The 20267-nt window shown below is 26.5% G+C and overlaps 1 protein-coding gene across 1 annotated transcript in view; it reads right to left on the minus strand.

Moving 5' to 3' along the window:
- LOC111636455 (thrombospondin type-1 domain-containing protein 4-like) overlaps positions 1 to 20267 on the minus strand; it is a 100108-nt gene that overhangs the window by 18101 nt on the left and 61740 nt on the right. Inside the window, exon 5 of the mRNA XM_023381704.1 lies at positions 283 to 487. Coding sequence (XP_023237472.1) covers positions 283 to 487 — 205 coding nt within the window. The remainder of the gene's footprint in view (positions 1 to 282; positions 488 to 20267) is intronic.

Below are 20267 nucleotides of genomic sequence, written 5' to 3' on the forward strand. Positions count from 1 at the left end.
CTTCTCCTTTTATATTATTCAATTTTCAAATGTAATTTTTAAAATATTGAAAACGAATTGAAAACTTTTATCTTTAACTCGGGCGAAAATACTTTACCGGCTTTCTTTACTTATTGTGGAAAAAATGGAATAAAAAAGCGCCTAGAAATGAAATCATCTGTCGTGACGTATTTTAAAATATCTCGTTTAAAAATTGATTTATCTCCCAACTATTGTGAATTTATGTCTACTCGCTATTTAATATCTTTATTTCTACGAATTAATCATAATTATAATTCCTACCTAGATAATTATTGCTTTTCTTTAACTCCGTAATATTAACATTGCATGCTCCCGCTGGTATTTTAGCGATTAAATTATAGCCAATCGGTAAAGTGGGTCTCGTGTATAAGCCAGATACGATCCTGCAAGTACTATTATCACCTCCACAAACGCCACATTGATCGAGTTTCTTGTTTGACCCCACTACGCCGTCACAACCCGCAGCCTGCAACAAATAATGTTTATGTAATATCACATAAAAAAATCATAAATATAAATACTTATAAACAAAGGATTGTATATTTAAAATAACGAGTCGAGCTTATGTTACTTCTAACACAATATGTTTACATCACACCTCGCCTCCAAATATAATAATTTTAAGTTATTGCTTTCGTATATTTGACGTCTGACTTCAGTGAAACTTGATAAGTAAATCAGATGATTGGCTAATCAAATTTTAGCCCATGCCTTGATATTTAACAAAACGGCCCCCACTGTTTGAATATAAAATAAAGTATTGCTCTTTTTCGGATACTTTTACAGCTTGCACTGAAAGTTTAGAAAAGTTTCATCTTGCTGAAAGTTCACAATTTGTTTTATTTCATTTTCAATTTCCTTTCCGAAGCCTTTACATTACTGAAGATTTACAGCGGGCGAGCAATTTTGAAGTTATCGAATTACTGCTTCTAACACCAGAAATATAACATTATTGTTTAGTTTTCCTCTTCTAATATTTAGTCTTTTAATTTATTTTAGCTGAGTTAAATAAATATTTATTATTTAATACAAAAAAGATATATATGCAGATGCATTATAGGAGCTACATATGCTGAAGCTGTGTCTTATTTCCGAAGATAAAAAGAAACCTTGGCATGGTAGCTTATTTCTTTTTTTAAATTACATGAACTAATATTTTAACATAATCATTGCTTCAAGTAATGATCGCAAGTAAGAAAATAATTGAAAAAATTGTTGATAGCCATAAATCAATTATGAAATATGGAGTGTGTTTAATCCATCCTGTTGACAAACTACAACTTATGGTTGACAGAAGTGTTAACAATGACAGATGGCACAGTTAGTGAAAGTGACCTCGATGCTCAAAGATATTCGCTGCAAAGACAATTTACAATCGGTTGCACAGTATAAAGTTTCGGTTTCATTACACATTAGTGATTACATTAAAAACAAAGGACGTTCACACCGAGTTTATTAGCATTAATCAAATTCTCTTCTGATAATGAACATGTTCTATTAAAGAACTAAACGAAACGAAACGGTAATATAATAAATCATATTTAACCAAGGTTTAAGTTAATTATCTTCTATTTTCAATTATCTGCTCTGTTTAACTTTGTTTTAAGCTTCTTTGTGACATTTTATTATAATAATTACCATAATGCTTCAGTTTGTTAACTCGAAAACTGAAATGTAATAACTCGAAATTAAAAACTAACAAAAGTTTTTTTACCCTTGTTATAAACATATACAGAATAATTTTATAACTGTTCACTTATAATTGATTCTTGATCTATGTACTTATATTATGAAGAAGCTTCATTCATTCACATGCATTTATCCTAAAAAATCATTTAAATGATTTTTTTAATTATATAATACGTTCAAAGATTTGCTTCATAGTCACGTGAATTATATAACAGGTGGCACGTCAAACAAGCGTTGACAAATTGATACGAAGAACAGCTGAATTTCCATCGTCATCCCAACAAGTGGTTTCGATATCGATCTGTTTAAAATTTATTTTAAAAACTATTGTTTTATTTTAGGCTTTAAATATATTTTATATGAAACATTTTATATTATTTCAATTAAAATATAATTTTATTTAGTTAAAAATATCATTGCAAAGCACCATTAGGGATAAAATTTATTTTAACTACAGCAAATATCACTTCCTGGTTAAAAATAAAAACTGCATTCGTACTAATTGGATCACACTCTTTAGTTTTTATTGAGTTTTTTTTTTATCGTCTTCCTTACTTAAAAAGATTAAAAATAAATGTCTATAATAACGTTCGTAATTTAACATTAAAATCGACGATATCTCTCCAAATTTTTAACTACAAAATTTTTTACACAGTTAATTTGCAGTTATTCTAAATTACAAAAATCTAGTCGACAATATGACTTAAAATCGGAAAAAAATTCACGAGAATTATAAATGATTTAAAGAATGTTACAAGTCTACTTTGTTATATGCAAACTACAGATAATAATATTGTAATAATATAAATGGAAATATCATTATTATTTGCAATATTTTGCGTAAGAATTGTAAGAAAACATAATAACAATATACAGTACCTAAATTATTATTGTACCAAGCAAAACATTTATTATAATAGATTTCATAAAGAAAACTTTTTGTAAACATTACTTTTGATATTGATATTTATATAAAATCTATAACATAAAAACATTTTATTTCTTCTTTCTAATTTTACATGTAAAAAAAATTACATTAGTTATATTAAAATCTTGAAGTAGATGATTTTACATGTTTTCTGAGCTATCCCTGGCTTAATTTTTTTCCATTAACGGGCAGATAGTTCTGGTTTGAACTTAGTCCCTCGTCTAATTATAGAATCGTTTAGTAAAAATGACATTTTCAATTATTTGAATAACTGTACATAGTATTTAATATTTTTATGGGTTTGTTCTGGTTGTTGTACGATGCGTGGTCTTCAAGTCTATATTGACTTTCTCATTGTGTTCAAACGGTGCAAAATTTTATGAATATGTGCTATTTTCTTATATACCTGTTTGCTATTCATCACAAAGTTAACAAATATTTTCAATTTTACCATTAGAATTAAATTTTAGGCTGCAATACATTTAAATAATATCCTATAATAGAAATACACTTTTAAAGTATTTTACGAGGATTAAAGCTCTCGAAAATAAACTTAGAGTAAAAATAATTTAGATAATTCGAGATCGTATTATATAAAATATTGTAATGTCTAAAGAGATTATGTGATATTTCTAATAAATGGACTTTTTTATGAAAAATATTGATTTAAGATAATGCGAATTTAATGGTTTAAGAATTATAAAAATGAGTGAAATACTACAAAATCAAATATAAAAAATAAAAAGCTTTTTTGACGTGTGTGTGTGTGTGTGTGTCTGTTCTGATGAACAAAACAAAAATATTTAAAACAGCTTTTAAGTAATACTCAATATTAAAAGAAATTTTATTTATTTACTTTCGGGATTATTTTAAATTATTATTATTAGCATATAGATTATTAACCACTTTACGATTCGTTAAGAACGAGCGTTAATAAAAATATAATAATTAAATACAAGAAAAATAAATTCATAGATCTTAATTATATATTTTTGTTGAAGTTAATGAGAGACCAAAATTCTACATCACATTGAAAAAGAGTGATTTTAATTAAATTTCATAAAGATAGGGAAAAAATGATCAAATAATAATATAAAAATGTTTTGATAATGAATATGGATTGTAATAAAATGTATCGATTAGGCAGACATTTTCTACAATAATATTCAAGAAAATTAAGAATTTACTATCTGAATCGCTTTGATAACGTAACGCATCACAAAAAAATATTTACAGATTGTTTTTCAAATATTTTAATCCCTCAATTATGTTTAAGTTTCATTAATTTTTAAAAATTAGACAGAAAATTCTAACAATTATTGAAAGAATTCCGCACAGGAGCAACTAAACATCTTTTAAATATGAAAAAGTATTTTAAATTTAATCGCCTCGGTTTATATTGTATTTGATAATTTTTAAAGAATTAAATGTATGAAAATATAAGATATTTCTGTTTCAATCAAATTATTTAAATATAAAACGATGGAAACACAAACACCAAGTGAGAAGCACATCTACTATACTGTTGTATGTAACTCTTTATTTGCATTTAAAATAATTTTTGTTCCTTTCTTTTAATAATTTATCTGCTAAAAATTTTGAATTTTAATGTTTAAATTCAATTTCAATTTTCAATTATCTTAAATTCGACCTTTCATAATTCCAATTGTCGACGTGTAATTATCACTTTAGTAAATTGATATTCCATATTTAGAGATAAAAAGTAAATGTTTTTATAGCAGCATCTATTAAATAAATATATGTGATATAAAATCGATTTATATAGAATATTTCAACAGTGTATATCATTCTAAAACAGTTTTTATTCATTAAAATTCGTGAAAAAAATCCATTTAAAATAGTTTTATTTTTCTGTCTCTATATTACGTAAACGAGAGTCTATTATTAAGAAATAAATCAATAAAATCGTAGCCTACTTTGTAAAATGGCCGAAGTTATTTACACATCAAAGATATTTTATCTATAATTCACTTAATCTTTCACGAACAAAAATTATTATATTCTCAGATTATCTTACTAAGTCTACATAATCTGAAAGGATAATATTATCGAATGGCAGGATACTTATTAACATTGATAAATTGCATTATATCGATTCTCGAACAAGATTTAAACAAAACGTTAACGTGTTTAAACAATATTCTACAAAATTATACACCAATAAAAAAGGGGGGAATGACGTTCATCCGAGTTTGAAGGCTTCATTTCTAAGAAACAACCCGTAAATATATTGTTATATACTGCAATTTCTCACAGTGTTGCTTTGTTACTCGATACCCTTTATTACGTCACAATATAATTTATAACGTGATCTTTCGTGATCGGTAACGCCATCGTGATGTTTTCTAGCGCACGTGAATTCGTGACCGAGCTGTCACGTTCGGTTACGCGGGCATGACTCATATAACGGATGCAGCGTGTAAAGGAGAAATTTGGAACTCGGGACCCACCGAATCTCTTCGATAGAAATTAAACTCGGGATTTAACCTTCATAAGAAATAAAAATAGGGAAATTCGAAATAAATATTGTCACGAGACTTCTATTTAAGTGGATAATTATTCGAGTGAATAATAAATATTGACGTTTAATACGTTTTTTAGTAGCATTATTAAATTAGAATTGCATTACGTTTTCAGTAAGCAAACGTTAACAATACGTTTATAATTATGTTTACATAATAATAGAGATGATAAATATGGAAAATGAAAGCAGCTGTTGTAGGAAAATATATATAACATGATTTTCTTGTTATATTTCTGCTCCGTATAAGCTTTATCAATGGAACAACAAATTATTTTGTTGATATATAAGACAACTTTAATTCAGTTTTCTGCACAACATGATAAACTATACAAACGGTTGAGAGTTACTATGAAATATCAATTTTTCTTTCTATTAAATTTTACATCAAAATCTGTTCTACTAAATTAATAAAGTGTCTCGATTCTGTAAATTTAATAACATTTATTCAATCGTAAATACCTAATTAAGACGGCTTTATACACAATAGGATTTTGTGTAGCGTTGTCTATTTTTTCTCATAAAAACATCTTCAAATTTTTAGACGTTAAAGTATCAGTTAATGTTTAATCATTAAAGCATGCGACTTTAAGGAAGTAAATATTAAATTATACTTATACCGACGAACTTCCAATAACAATCACCTGTAAACGGCGGCCATTTTTTTTGGAGCGTTTCTGTTCGAAATGCATACGAAATAACCTCCGAACGGCGGCCATTTTACGTTCCGTCAGTGGCCGTTGTTCGGAGATTTGACTGTAAAAAATAATATAACATTTTTGTTATATGAATTTAACTAACAGCATGCAAATAAATGCACGACAATAAACATAAAAGTTTTAATTAAGTTTAAAATAATTACAGAGAAGGCATGACGATGAACTGATAAACGGAATATCCACTAAAGCATGTTTATAAATAGAAAATAAAACTAGGAAAATTAATCTGAAGAAATAAGTATCGTATTTAGTGACATTTATTTCTTCTCGAAATTTTAATTGTACTAAACTCATACAGAAATAACAAGTTCAATAACAAATGAGAAAAAGAAACATTTCGCATGATGAGAATGAAGTGTTTAGGATACTGTCTATTTACAGTAATTACTTTTCTGAATAGGAGAGATTTTTTCTCGCATCAATTAATTTCGATATGTCTCCTATCTTACACTTTCGTAATTGAAGTTTAATTCGAAAGAATCCCAGTTTAATTAACAAAAAATTACAGATGACAGTTTTATTTTCGATTATTGAAACTAAGTTATTGCATATTTTAGTATAAATTATGCTAAAATATAAGAAAAGTTTATATTTAAAATTCTTATACTTAAAAATTTTCGAATAATTTTTTACAATTAAAATTAAAATTTGATAATTGAAGGGAAAGAAAAAGTCNCATTTCCTTTTTTAGTTTGATCGATACGTACAGTACATGATAAATGTAAAATATTTCTATTCTAATAATTGCGAGTGACAAATGACAAATATGTGACATTCTGTGACAAAAAATGCTAATCGTAATTTCCAAATGGAAGATTATTTTGTCGAGTGTTGTCTTATTGATTTTCATTTCTATGTTTACCTCCAATAGGAATTATCGCAAATAAATCAAACTCCTCCTCTTTCTGTGTAAGTAATTATTATGCTAATAATTTTGCTTTTTCTTCTTAATAATCGTATTCATATAAACATTCTTGTGTTAAATTTATATAAAATTTTTCTGGTTCTCTAAAAATTTTTCCTTTGTGAAGCTTGCAGATTTGATTTTTTCTGAAATTAATTAATAAAGAGTAGATGGCTATTATTTTAGGATTCTCATTAAATATATACTAAATAATTTCAGATATTTAGGTTATTATATCGTATAATTATTATAAACTGTCGTTTATAGGCCTAGAATTTGGAATCACCAAAGTAATTCTGACGTTCATCAAGAATTTTACAAGATTAAATTCTTAGAAAATCTTTAATTAAAATCCAAATTAATAGCGGGTTATAAGATAGATCTATAACAACATTATTTGACATTTTTAGTTTTATATTAACTATCCCAAATAACTATACACCAATAAGCACGCTCGTTATTACCAATTAAAGGTTAAAAAATAAACTTCTTTCTATTGTAAAATGCTAGGTAAAATTTAATAATATATTAAACTTTTGACGTCGATTGGCTGCCATTAATTATATTAAAACTTTTTATGGTAAAATTTTGTTAAATTTTATCATTTATTCGAGTTGAAAAAATCATATATGCTACGTGCTTAACTTTAGTACAGACGGATTTGGGCAACATAAAATTACTTAAATAAATATAAAAATAAGTAAGACCATTTAATACTATGAGATATCAAAACTTTTATGCAGACTATCGTCTGAAATACATACAGAAACTTATTAAATATGTAAAATATAGGCTATAGTTAGAAAAATATCGATTAAAAAAAGAAACACCTAATTTCACAGCATTTAAAAATAATTCGATTGGTTTATTACATCATGCCAAATTATTTGAATTCTTTTAATTTTGTTACAATGATTAAATTTAGAATAAATTAAATCTCTACTTCGTTTAATGTAAGCATTTCTGCAAATCATTCCACATCGTCACTATAATGTCACGAGTATATAATTAAACATTCTTGATTATATTCACTAAAATTTTATTTTTGACATCGCTTTATATAGGAATTAAAGTTATTTTTTTTACATACAAAATCAATACTTTGTAATTTAAATATTCCATTCTAAGAAATAATTAGACTAACTTGAGCGTAATAATAATAATAATTCAAAGTATATTAATTTATTCGGTTCAATTTAAATGTAAGCCTAATATATAATTATAATGAAATAGGCCTATTTGCATGTGCATAAATTTACAAAAAAATTAAAAAATCAATTTAAGCAATTACAGTATTTATGTTCTTTTCTTATCGATTTGACTTATTTTCGTCATAAAAAGCGGTGGAAAGATCTATATTTGTTACTTTTTCTCTTATATGTCACTTATATTAGCTATTGTCTATAGAAATAGCTAGTTATAGAGCCACGTGTTATGTGGATTCAACCGTAACGCGTATAATTAGCCGTTACTCTATTATCTCAATCAATATACCTATAAGAAAAGTATTAGCTATTGATACGGATAATAATTATTGCAAATTCGAAATTTCTAGAATAAATCATTTATTTAAAATGATAATTAAGCGCATTATCTATTAATTAGCATATATTGTCATGGCATTTTAGATGTCGGTTACTGCGTTAAAGGTTAAATTTCGTTTCTAATTTTAATGTAGGTCTACATTGTTTGAAATTATAAAAATAAAATAGAAAAGTAAATATTAATCATGAATCTATGTAATTAAAGCGCAATGGTCTTAAAAATAACGACACTTTATAAGAAAAATTTAAAATTATACATATAATGCTTGCTTATACAATGAAAAGAGGAATAAAAATTAGATTCCCGAGGCATCTTTGTACGTAGAGTAATAGAAAATATTCAGAAGTATTGAACAAAACCGATTTTGTAAATCGTATACTGAAAATTCCTTGGCAAAGATGGTGAAGAAGTACTTATTCCTTAGTGGCTCATTATCTTATGTGCAGTTGCCACTTGAGAACCCCAAACGAATTTTTTATAAGAAAATATTTCACCAAAATAATCCCCCCGAAAAAACATATCTGAAGTCAACACTGTACTGTACATTGGGCTCAAATTCAAATTTTCCTGGGTCCACGAACTAACGCGCCACTTTTATTTATTCCTTATATTGTAAGATGACCATTACCTAGAATACGAGCAGTCGGGAATATCAATACATTTAAGTAGGAAAAAAAAACTTTTAATTCGTAATCTTCTCGTTTAATCTAAATTTAACTAATCTTTGAAACGGATTATTCCGAAGCCAAGAATGAATATTTTAGCATTGATAATTATATATTTCCGACTAAAAGCGTAGACTTTTTCTTAAAAAATCCTATGTTTTCATATAGTTGATATAATTTATTCTTCGCCATTGCACCTTTTATAACAGTCGAATTAAGAGTTAGGGATATACAAGTATTATAGCAATGGGTAATTCGTGATGAATTATTTAATTGTAGCACTTATGTAAACAATGCATTACACTTACTTTATAATAATTTATGTAACGCAATCAATCATTTGAAGAGAATGGTTCTTAATATACATTTACAGTAAATTTGATGAATTCGATTCATTAGTCTTGTTCTTTTCTTTTTAATTTCTTTCACTCAGTAAAACGACGAATAATACGAATAGGATTTTAATGTTAATTAATTACATCAGAATTTAGTTTAATTAATAATCCTATGTATGAATCAGAACGTCTCAAAAAGATATTTTTCTTTATACAGGAATATTAAATGATATATTAATTTTGAGAACAGAAAAATCTCATTGGTACTTTCTTTAATTTAAATAATCATCTTCATAAAATTAATTTCGAATGATTTTAATTAGAACAAAGAAACCGTTTTTAATTACAAAAAAGATTTAAAATATAATTTTATTTAGTTAAAAATATCATTGCAAAGCACCATTAGGGATAAAATTTATTTTAACTACAGCAAATATCACTTCCTGGTTAAAAATAAAAACTGCATTCGTACTAATTGGATCACACTCTTTAGTTTTTANGTTATTTTTTTACATACAAAATCAATACTTTGTAATTTAAATATTCCATTCTAAGAAATAATTAGACTAACTTGAGCGTAATAATAATAATAATTCAAAGTATATTAATTTATTCGGTTCAATTTAAATGTAAGCCTAATATATAATTATAATGAAATAGGCCTATTTGCATGTGCATAAATTTACAAAAAAATTAAAAAATCAATTTAAGCAATTACAGTATTTATGTTCTTTTCTTATCGATTTGACTTATTTTCGTCATAAAAAGCGGTGGAAAGATCTATATTTGTTACTTTTTCTCTTATATGTCACTTATATTAGCTATTGTCTATAGAAATAGCTAGTTATAGAGCCACGTGTTATGTGGATTCAACCGTAACGCGTATAATTAGCCGTTACTCTATTATCTCAATCAATATACCTATAAGAAAAGTATTAGCTATTGATACGGATAATAATTATTGCAAATTCGAAATTTCTAGAATAAATCATTTATTTAAAATGATAATTAAGCGCATTATCTATTAATTAGCATATATTGTCATGGCATTTTAGATGTCGGTTACTGCGTTAAAGGTTAAATTTCGTTTCTAATTTTAATGTAGGTCTACATTGTTTGAAATTATAAAAATAAAATAGAAAAGTAAATATTAATCATGAATCTATGTAATTAAAGCGCAATGGTCTTAAAAATAACGACACTTTATAAGAAAAATTTAAAATTATACATATAATGCTTGCTTATACAATGAAAAGAGGAATAAAAATTAGATTCCCGAGGCATCTTTGTACGTAGAGTAATAGAAAATATTCAGAAGTATTGAACAAAACCGATTTTGTAAATCGTATACTGAAAATTCCTTGGCAAAGATGGTGAAGAAGTACTTATTCCTTAGTGGCTCATTATCTTATGTGCAGTTGCCACTTGAGAACCCCAAACGAATTTTTTATAAGAAAATATTTCACCAAAATAATCCCCCCGAAAAAACATATCTGAAGTCAACACTGTACTGTACATTGGGCTCAAATTCAAATTTTCCTGGGTCCACGAACTAACGCGCCACTTTTATTTATTCCTTATATTGTAAGATGACCATTACCTAGAATACGAGCAGTCGGGAATATCAATACATTTAAGTAGGAAAAAAAAACTTTTAATTCGTAATCTTCTCGTTTAATCTAAATTTAACTAATCTTTGAAACGGATTATTCCGAAGCCAAGAATGAATATTTTAGCATTGATAATTATATATTTCCGACTAAAAGCGTAGACTTTTTCTTAAAAAATCCTATGTTTTCATATAGTTGATATAATTTATTCTTCGCCATTGCACCTTTTATAACAGTCGAATTAAGAGTTAGGGATATACAAGTATTATAGCAATGGGTAATTCGTGATGAATTATTTAATTGTAGCACTTATGTAAACAATGCATTACACTTACTTTATAATAATTTATGTAACGCAATCAATCATTTGAAGAGAATGGTTCTTAATATACATTTACAGTAAATTTGATGAATTCGATTCATTAGTCTTGTTCTTTTCTTTTTAATTTCTTTCACTCAGTAAAACGACGAATAATACGAATAGGATTTTAATGTTAATTAATTACATCAGAATTTAGTTTAATTAATAATCCTATGTATGAATCAGAACGTCTCAAAAAGATATTTTTCTTTATACAGGAATATTAAATGATATATTAATTTTGAGAACAGAAAAATCTCATTGGTACTTTCTTTAATTTAAATAATCATCTTCATAAAATTAATTTCGAATGATTTTAATTAGAACAAAGAAACCGTTTTTAATTACAAAAAAGATTTAAAATATAATTTTATTTAGTTAAAAATATCATTGCAAAGCACCATTAGGGATAAAATTTATTTTAACTACAGCAAATATCACTTCCTGGTTAAAAATAAAAACTGCATTCGTACTAATTGGATCACACTCTTTAGTTTTTATTGAGTTTTTTTTTTATCGTCTTCCTTACTTAAAAAGATTAAAAATAAATGTCTATAATAACGTTCGTAATTTAACATTAAAATCGACGATATCTCTCCAAATTTTTAACTACAAAATTTTTTACACAGTTAATTTGCAGTTATTCTAAATTACAAAAATCTAGTCGACAATATGACTTAAAATCGGAAAAAAATTCACGAGAATTATAAATGATTTAAAGAATGTTACAAGTCTACTTTGTTATATGCAAACTACAGATAATAATATTGTAATAATATAAATGGAAATATCATTATTATTTGCAATATTTTGCGTAAGAATTGTAAGAAAACATAATAACAATATACAGTACCTAAATTATTATTGTACCAAGCAAAACATTTATTATAATAGATTTCATAAAGAAAACTTTTTGTAAACATTACTTTTGATATTGATATTTATATAAAATCTATAACATAAAAACATTTTATTTCTTCTTTCTAATTTTACATGTAAAAAAAATTACATTAGTTATATTAAAATCTTGAAGTAGATGATTTTACATGTTTTCTGAGCTATCCCTGGCTTAATTTTTTTCCATTAACGGGCAGATAGTTCTGGTTTGAACTTAGTCCCTCGTCTAATTATAGAATCGTTTAGTAAAAATGACATTTTCAATTATTTGAATAACTGTACATAGTATTTAATATTTTTATGGGTTTGTTCTGGTTGTTGTACGATGCGTGGTCTTCAAGTCTATATTGACTTTCTCATTGTGTTCAAACGGTGCAAAATTTTATGAATATGTGCTATTTTCTTATATACCTGTTTGCTATTCATCACAAAGTTAACAAATATTTTCAATTTTACCATTAGAATTAAATTTTAGGCTGCAATACATTTAAATAATATCCTATAATAGAAATACACTTTTAAAGTATTTTACGAGGATTAAAGCTCTCGAAAATAAACTTAGAGTAAAAATAATTTAGATAATTCGAGATCGTATTATATAAAATATTGTAATGTCTAAAGAGATTATGTGATATTTCTAATAAATGGACTTTTTTATGAAAAATATTGATTTAAGATAATGCGAATTTAATGGTTTAAGAATTATAAAAATGAGTGAAATACTACAAAATCAAATATAAAAAATAAAAAGCTTTTTTGACGTGTGTGTGTGTGTGTGTGTGTGTGTGTCTGTTCTGATGAACAAAACAAAAATATTTAAAACAGCTTTTAAGTAATACTCAATATTAAAAGAAATTTTATTTATTTACTTTCGGGATTATTTTAAATTATTATTATTAGCATATAGATTATTAACCACTTTACGATTCGTTAAGAACGAGCGTTAATAAAAATATAATAATTAAATACAAGAAAAATAAATTCATAGATCTTAATTATATATTTTTGTTGAAGTTAATGAGAGACCAAAATTCTACATCACATTGAAAAAGAGTGATTTTAATTAAATTTCATAAAGATAGGGAAAAAATGATCAAATAATAATATAAAAATGTTTTGATAATGAATATGGATTGTAATAAAATGTATCGATTAGGCAGACATTTTCTACAATAATATTCAAGAAAATTAAGAATTTACTATCTGAATCGCTTTGATAACGTAACGCATCACAAAAAAATATTTACAGATTGTTTTTCAAATATTTTAATCCCTCAATTATGTTTAAGTTTCATTAATTTTTAAAAATTAGACAGAAAATTCTAACAATTATTGAAAGAATTCCGCACAGGAGCAACTAAACATCTTTTAAATATGAAAAAGTATTTTAAATTTAATCGCCTCGGTTTATATTGTATTTGATAATTTTTAAAGAATTAAATGTATGAAAATATAAGATATTTCTGTTTCAATCAAATTATTTAAATATAAAACGATGGAAACACAAACACCAAGTGAGAAGCACATCTACTATACTGTTGTATGTAACTCTTTATTTGCATTTAAAATAATTTTTGTTCCTTTCTTTTAATAATTTATCTGCTAAAAATTTTGAATTTTAATGTTTAAATTCAATTTCAATTTTCAATTATCTTAAATTCGACCTTTCATAATTCCAATTGTCGACGTGTAATTATCACTTTAGTAAATTGATATTCCATATTTAGAGATAAAAAGTAAATGTTTTTATAGCAGCATCTATTAAATAAATATATGTGATATAAAATCGATTTATATAGAATATTTCAACAGTGTATATCATTCTAAAACAGTTTTTATTCATTAAAATTCGTGAAAAAAATCCATTTAAAATAGTTTTATTTTTCTGTCTCTATATTACGTAAACGAGAGTCTATTATTAAGAAATAAATCAATAAAATCGTAGCCTACTTTGTAAAATGGCCGAAGTTATTTACACATCAAAGATATTTTATCTATAATTCACTTAATCTTTCACGAACAAAAATTATTATATTCTCAGATTATCTTACTAAGTCTACATAATCTGAAAGGATAATATTATCGAATGGCAGGATACTTATTAACATTGATAAATTGCATTATATCGATTCTCGAACAAGATTTAAACAAAACGTTAACGTGTTTAAACAATATTCTACAAAATTATACACCAATAAAAAAGGGGGGAATGACGTTCATCCGAGTTTGAAGGCTTCATTTCTAAGAAACAACCCGTAAATATATTGTTATATACTGCAATTTCTCACAGTGTTGCTTTGTTACTCGATACCCTTTATTACGTCACAATATAATTTATAACGTGATCTTTCGTGATCGGTAACGCCATCGTGATGTTTTCTAGCGCACGTGAATTCGTGACCGAGCTGTCACGTTCGGTTACGCGGGCATGACTCATATAACGGATGCAGCGTGTAAAGGAGAAATTTGGAACTCGGGACCCACCGAATCTCTTCGATAGAAATTAAACTCGGGATTTAACCTTCATAAGAAATAAAAATAGGGAAATTCGAAATAAATATTGTCACGAGACTTCTATTTAAGTGGATAATTATTCGAGTGAATAATAAATATTGACGTTTAATACGTTTTTTAGTAGCATTATTAAATTAGAATTGCATTACGTTTTCAGTAAGCAAACGTTAACAATACGTTTATAATTATGTTTACATAATAATAGAGATGATAAATATGGAAAATGAAAGCAGCTGTTGTAGGAAAATATATATAACATGATTTTCTTGTTATATTTCTGCTCCGTATAAGCTTTATCAATGGAACAACAAATTATTTTGTTGATATATAAGACAACTTTAATTCAGTTTTCTGCACAACATGATAAACTATACAAACGGTTGAGAGTTACTATGAAATATCAATTTTTCTTTCTATTAAATTTTACATCAAAATCTGTTCTACTAAATTAATAAAGTGTCTCGATTCTGTAAATTTAATAACATTTATTCAATCGTAAATACCTAATTAAGACGGCTTTATACACAATAGGATTTTGTGTAGCGTTGTCTATTTTTTCTCATAAAAACATCTTCAAATTTTTAGACGTTAAAGTATCAGTTAATGTTTAATCATTAAAGCATGCGACTTTAAGGAAGTAAATATTAAATTATACTTATACCGACGAACTTCCAATAACAATCACCTGTAAACGGCGGCCATTTTTTTTGGAGCGTTTCTGTTCGAAATGCATACGAAATAACCTCCGAACGGCGGCCATTTTACGTTCCGTCAGTGGCCGTTGTTCGGAGATTTGACTGTAAAAAATAATATAACATTTTTGTTATATGAATTTAACTAACAGCATGCAAATAAATGCACGACAATAAACATAAAAGTTTTAATTAAGTTTAAAATAATTACAGAGAAGGCATGACGATGAACTGATAAACGGAATATCCACTAAAGCATGTTTATAAATAGAAAATAAAACTAGGAAAATTAATCTGAAGAAATAAGTATCGTATTTAGTGACATTTATTTCTTCTCGAAATTTTAATTGTACTAAACTCATACAGAAATAACAAGTTCAATAACAAATGAGAAAAAGAAACATTTCGCATGATGAGAATGAAGTGTTTAGGATACTGTCTATTTACAGTAATTACTTTTCTGAATAGGAGAGATTTTTTCTCGCATCAATTAATTTCGATATGTCTCCTATCTTACACTTTCGTAATTGAAGTTTAATTCGAAAGAATCCCAGTTTAATTAACAAAAAATTACAGATGACAGTTTTATTTTCGATTATTGAAACTAAGTTATTGCATATTTTAGTATAAATTATGCTAAAATATAAGAAAAGTTTATATTTAAAATTCTTATACTTAAAAATTTTCGAATAATTTTTTACAATTAAAATTAAAATTTGATAATTGAAGGGAAAGAAAAAGTCGATTAAAGTTAGCATCACGCGAAGAAAAACGCTAAAAACCACGAGAAGGTGTATCAAGATGTTTGCAAATATGCAAAATTTTTCATATAAACTGATTTAAAAAATAATGTAGGCCTATAAGATTATATCACAAGTTTTTAAATCACAAGTGTTTCAAAGTTTGTCTTTTAATACAGTATACAGCTGTCGATCTACGACCCATTAAAGTTACTAAATTTTTCTATAGACTTAATACGAAAGCGGCTGCGGCAAAAGAAATGGCGCCCCTTTTTTTAGAAAATACGAGGAGTTATTACGTCGATTTATGTATCAAAAGAAAGGTTGCAGTCTCTTTCGAGTAAGGCAAAGCTTTTAAATTTTTCTTTCAAATAAAATAAAATAGAAAAAAAAAAACATAATGGTTGGCTAAAGTTGGCGAAATATCTTTAGACCAAGGGGATCGGTTTAGTTTAGCATTCGAATGAGGACGAAAGGCCTCGTATTTGTTTTGCTTGGAATCGGTATTTTCCTGGTGAATTGAAACTTGCAGAAGCTTTTGAATTTTCAAGTGGAGAAAGGGATTATATTCAGTTTGGTGAAGATGAAAGTACACCGTATCGAAAATAAGACAGAAAATGTCACGATGGTGTAATAAGACAAAGATTTCATCATAAAGAAAACTGTTAACCAATTTTATTTTTATCATCATTTTTGCCGAGTTAGTTGTCTTATAGATAATAATTTAATCGAATATAGTAATTGAGAATTTTATAATTTAACCCACTTTTCTAATTACGAAATTATAAAAATAAATTCTATTTAATTAATTATAATAAAAAATTGTCTTTAAGTTAATATTTAATATCATTAATAAAATACATCTTAATTTTATTTTTATTGTTAGCTTCAATATTAAATAATTAATTAGTAAGAATGAAAACTGTACGAAATTAAACAAAACTAATGCGATTAAAATAAAATCTATTAATTAAAAGTAAAAATATAAAATCGCTAATATTTTGAATGATTAACTTTTAAACTTTTATTTTTAATTAAGTTTAAATAATATATTTTCTCTTTCACTAAAAGAAAGTAAATGAATTAAATTAATTTCTTGAACAATTTGATTAAATTTACTAATAAAATAAAAATATTTCGTATCTTTTAAATTAAATTTATTTATTTATTTAAAACTTTATAGTTTTAAATTAATTAACTTCAATTGGTTTTCTTTTAACATTATTATTATTATTGTATTAAAATTATTATATAAGCATCAAAAAGATCGAATATATGTTATATAATTTATTAGAATGTACAGTATGAGTTTATTTATATTTTAAAATTGTATAAAAATTAAACCGATCTAATAATGGGAATTTACAACTGGACAATTTAGTAAGGTGATTACGAGAATTATAACTATTAAGTGCTATTCAAAAACGATTTAAACATAAAAAAAATACATTGTTAAGGGTCATAAAAAGTCAAATATAGATTTGAATTACTTAAATTTGTATCATGCGACCACAGATAAGGATATTACTATTATTCTACTTAAATCCTCTTTTCTTTAAGTGTTATGAATCAGCCATACAAAAATGGAAACAGAGTCATATTTTTTTGTTCATAAATAAATATGATCCAGTTTCAAGTAAGGGAGGAAAAATTCTTTTGCTTTAAGAACCCCCCAAAAAAGGAAAATAAATAAAATAAATAAATAATTTTGAAAGCTATTTTAATAAAATAAATATAAAATTTATTACAAAATTAACGAATAAACAAGAGGTAAAGCTATTTATTTAATATCTGGCAGAATCAATGCATTTTAATGGACGAAGAACTGGACGAAAATTTTAAATTTCTAAAGATTATCTAAATGGAAAACGAAAAGTATGGTCCTAACTTCAATTACATACGACTCGTCTATTATTTAAAACCAAATGCAGACTGGAGATAAAAATTTAATGGTAAAATGAATGAATAATTTATAATAACAGCTTCTTTAGATTTGCTAATATTTTGAAACTTGCACAAAAAACAGAAATAATATGAAAGCAATGTTCTCTGTAGGAAAACGTTAGTTTTTGAAACATTTCTCCACCCGCGCACTAAAATATTCTAAAACTTTTAACTAATAATGCTACCAAAATATATACGAGATACACAACTTTAATGTCATTCAGGTATTTAGTACTACATTTTCTACTTATTTTAATCGATAAAATTTCTCGTGTACTAACTATGAGATAGATTACATTATAACATAAATTTAATATATTTTAATTTAATTTTACTGTATTTATGCATACTTTATGATTCTTACTATAGTTTTAGATGTATAATACAAGAATTTTGCATACATTTTATAGTTTTGTGATGTGGCAATATAATTTTCATCATTTTTTTCTCAAAATTTTCCGCATATCAAATTCTTAATCTTTTGAATTTTAAACAACTAATTTCTTAATTCGAAAAACTTAGTTCAATAACTTAAATTGCTAAATAAATTTTTTAAACCGTTGCTTTATTCTTTAACTTAAATTTTAATGCTAGTCCGACTCCAGAACCTAATTTTCTTAATTAAAATGTGTTTGGTTATTCGATCACCTTTTAAAAAACATATTTGCTGATCAAAATACAATCGTGGTTACTAGATAGCAATGTTTTGAAGGATTTTCTGGATGAATGGATGTAAACAAATAAGCCACTCGCTATTTTTAGCACGTTTCTATCCTCTTAAGTCTATAATTTCGGGTTTAAGTTTAGACAAATTGAATCATCTGTGAATGCGAGCAGGGGCGACCCGAGTAACAGTATGCCCGGGAGTGTTACTGACCCGCTAGGCCAGAGCCGAGGATTAGCAGTTTCTAAGAAAGACTTCAAAGACGAAAGACGTGACCCGAGGTCACAAGATCATCGTTCGGCACGTTCATTCACGAAACGGGTGCGGTAAAAATTCTCCCTTTTTTCTTTGTCCGGCTGGGGAAGTGTCAGCTCTTCTTTAATTTTTTATGAAAGAAAAGACGGATTTAACCTTATCTAATACACAAAACTTTGACTTCCGCAAACATCGCGAGCGCAGAAACACCTCCTTTAATTCGAACACCAGACGGCGCTTGGCAACGGCGGCGATTCAAACGTGGTCTCTCTAGGAGCTTGGTTCGTGCACAGCGGATCTCGTCGTAAACATCGACTCCTCGCGGTGGTCGGCGTGAAGTTATTTTCCCCCCCTCGATAGAGAAGACGCCACGAATCAGCGGGACACCCCTCGTTCGAGTTGCGACGTCATTACATGTTTTTACCAGCAACGACGGCGGGAATGCATACCAGAAAGTAAAATCGAAGTTGGAGTGTGGAGGTGGTCCATAAAAAGGCTCTTCATTAAAATGAAATAAACTAGACACCCAGAAGATACCTCTCTCCCCGCTCGCAATTATCCCGCCAATCCTTCAAATTTGTCATGATTACATCCTTAAGTAAAAAGACAAAAAAATCTCGAGCATCTCTAAACGATCTCTGCTTTATAAATTTTTATCTGATAATTGCAATTTACGGATAAATATAATTAAAACAATTAACTAATTCGGCACAGAATTCGCGTATAAATACATTCCCATGCGAAACAAACTATTCGAGACATTAACTAACATATTTTATTTAGAAAATACAGTTAGAAAAGAAATTTATTCATAAAACCTTTATTCGGTTTGTAAAGAAAATTTAATGCATCTTCACGTTTATGAAAAATAGAGAAATAATTTTGGAAGAAACTCTCGGACTGATCAAGGGAGTGATTAAATAATTATATCCTTATCATTACAATAGGAAATAATCAATATAAATAAATAAAGTGACTAAACGATATAATAACGTACTCCAAATTGATTTTTAAGTAAGAGAAAACAAAGCTAAACACGTTTGGTTTAATTTTAAAAAACGGGCAGATTTTTTCGAAGATTAATTTGTTTTATTTTGCGATTTTTTAAAATCTGCCCGCCGCAATCGAAATAATTGAAAACGTGAAGAGGATATTTACAGAGCAAATAAATGGCAGCATTGTAAACAAATAGATGATTTAATCCGGGCTGCCGAGAGGAGAATTAAAAAAAAAAAAAAAAAA

The sequence above is a fragment of the Centruroides sculpturatus genome, unplaced genomic scaffold, assembly GCF_000671375.1.
Source record: "Centruroides sculpturatus isolate CEXI.00-Female unplaced genomic scaffold, Cexi_2.0 scaffold1048, whole genome shotgun sequence".
In the NCBI taxonomy this organism is placed as follows: domain Eukaryota; kingdom Metazoa; phylum Arthropoda; class Arachnida; order Scorpiones; family Buthidae; genus Centruroides; species Centruroides sculpturatus.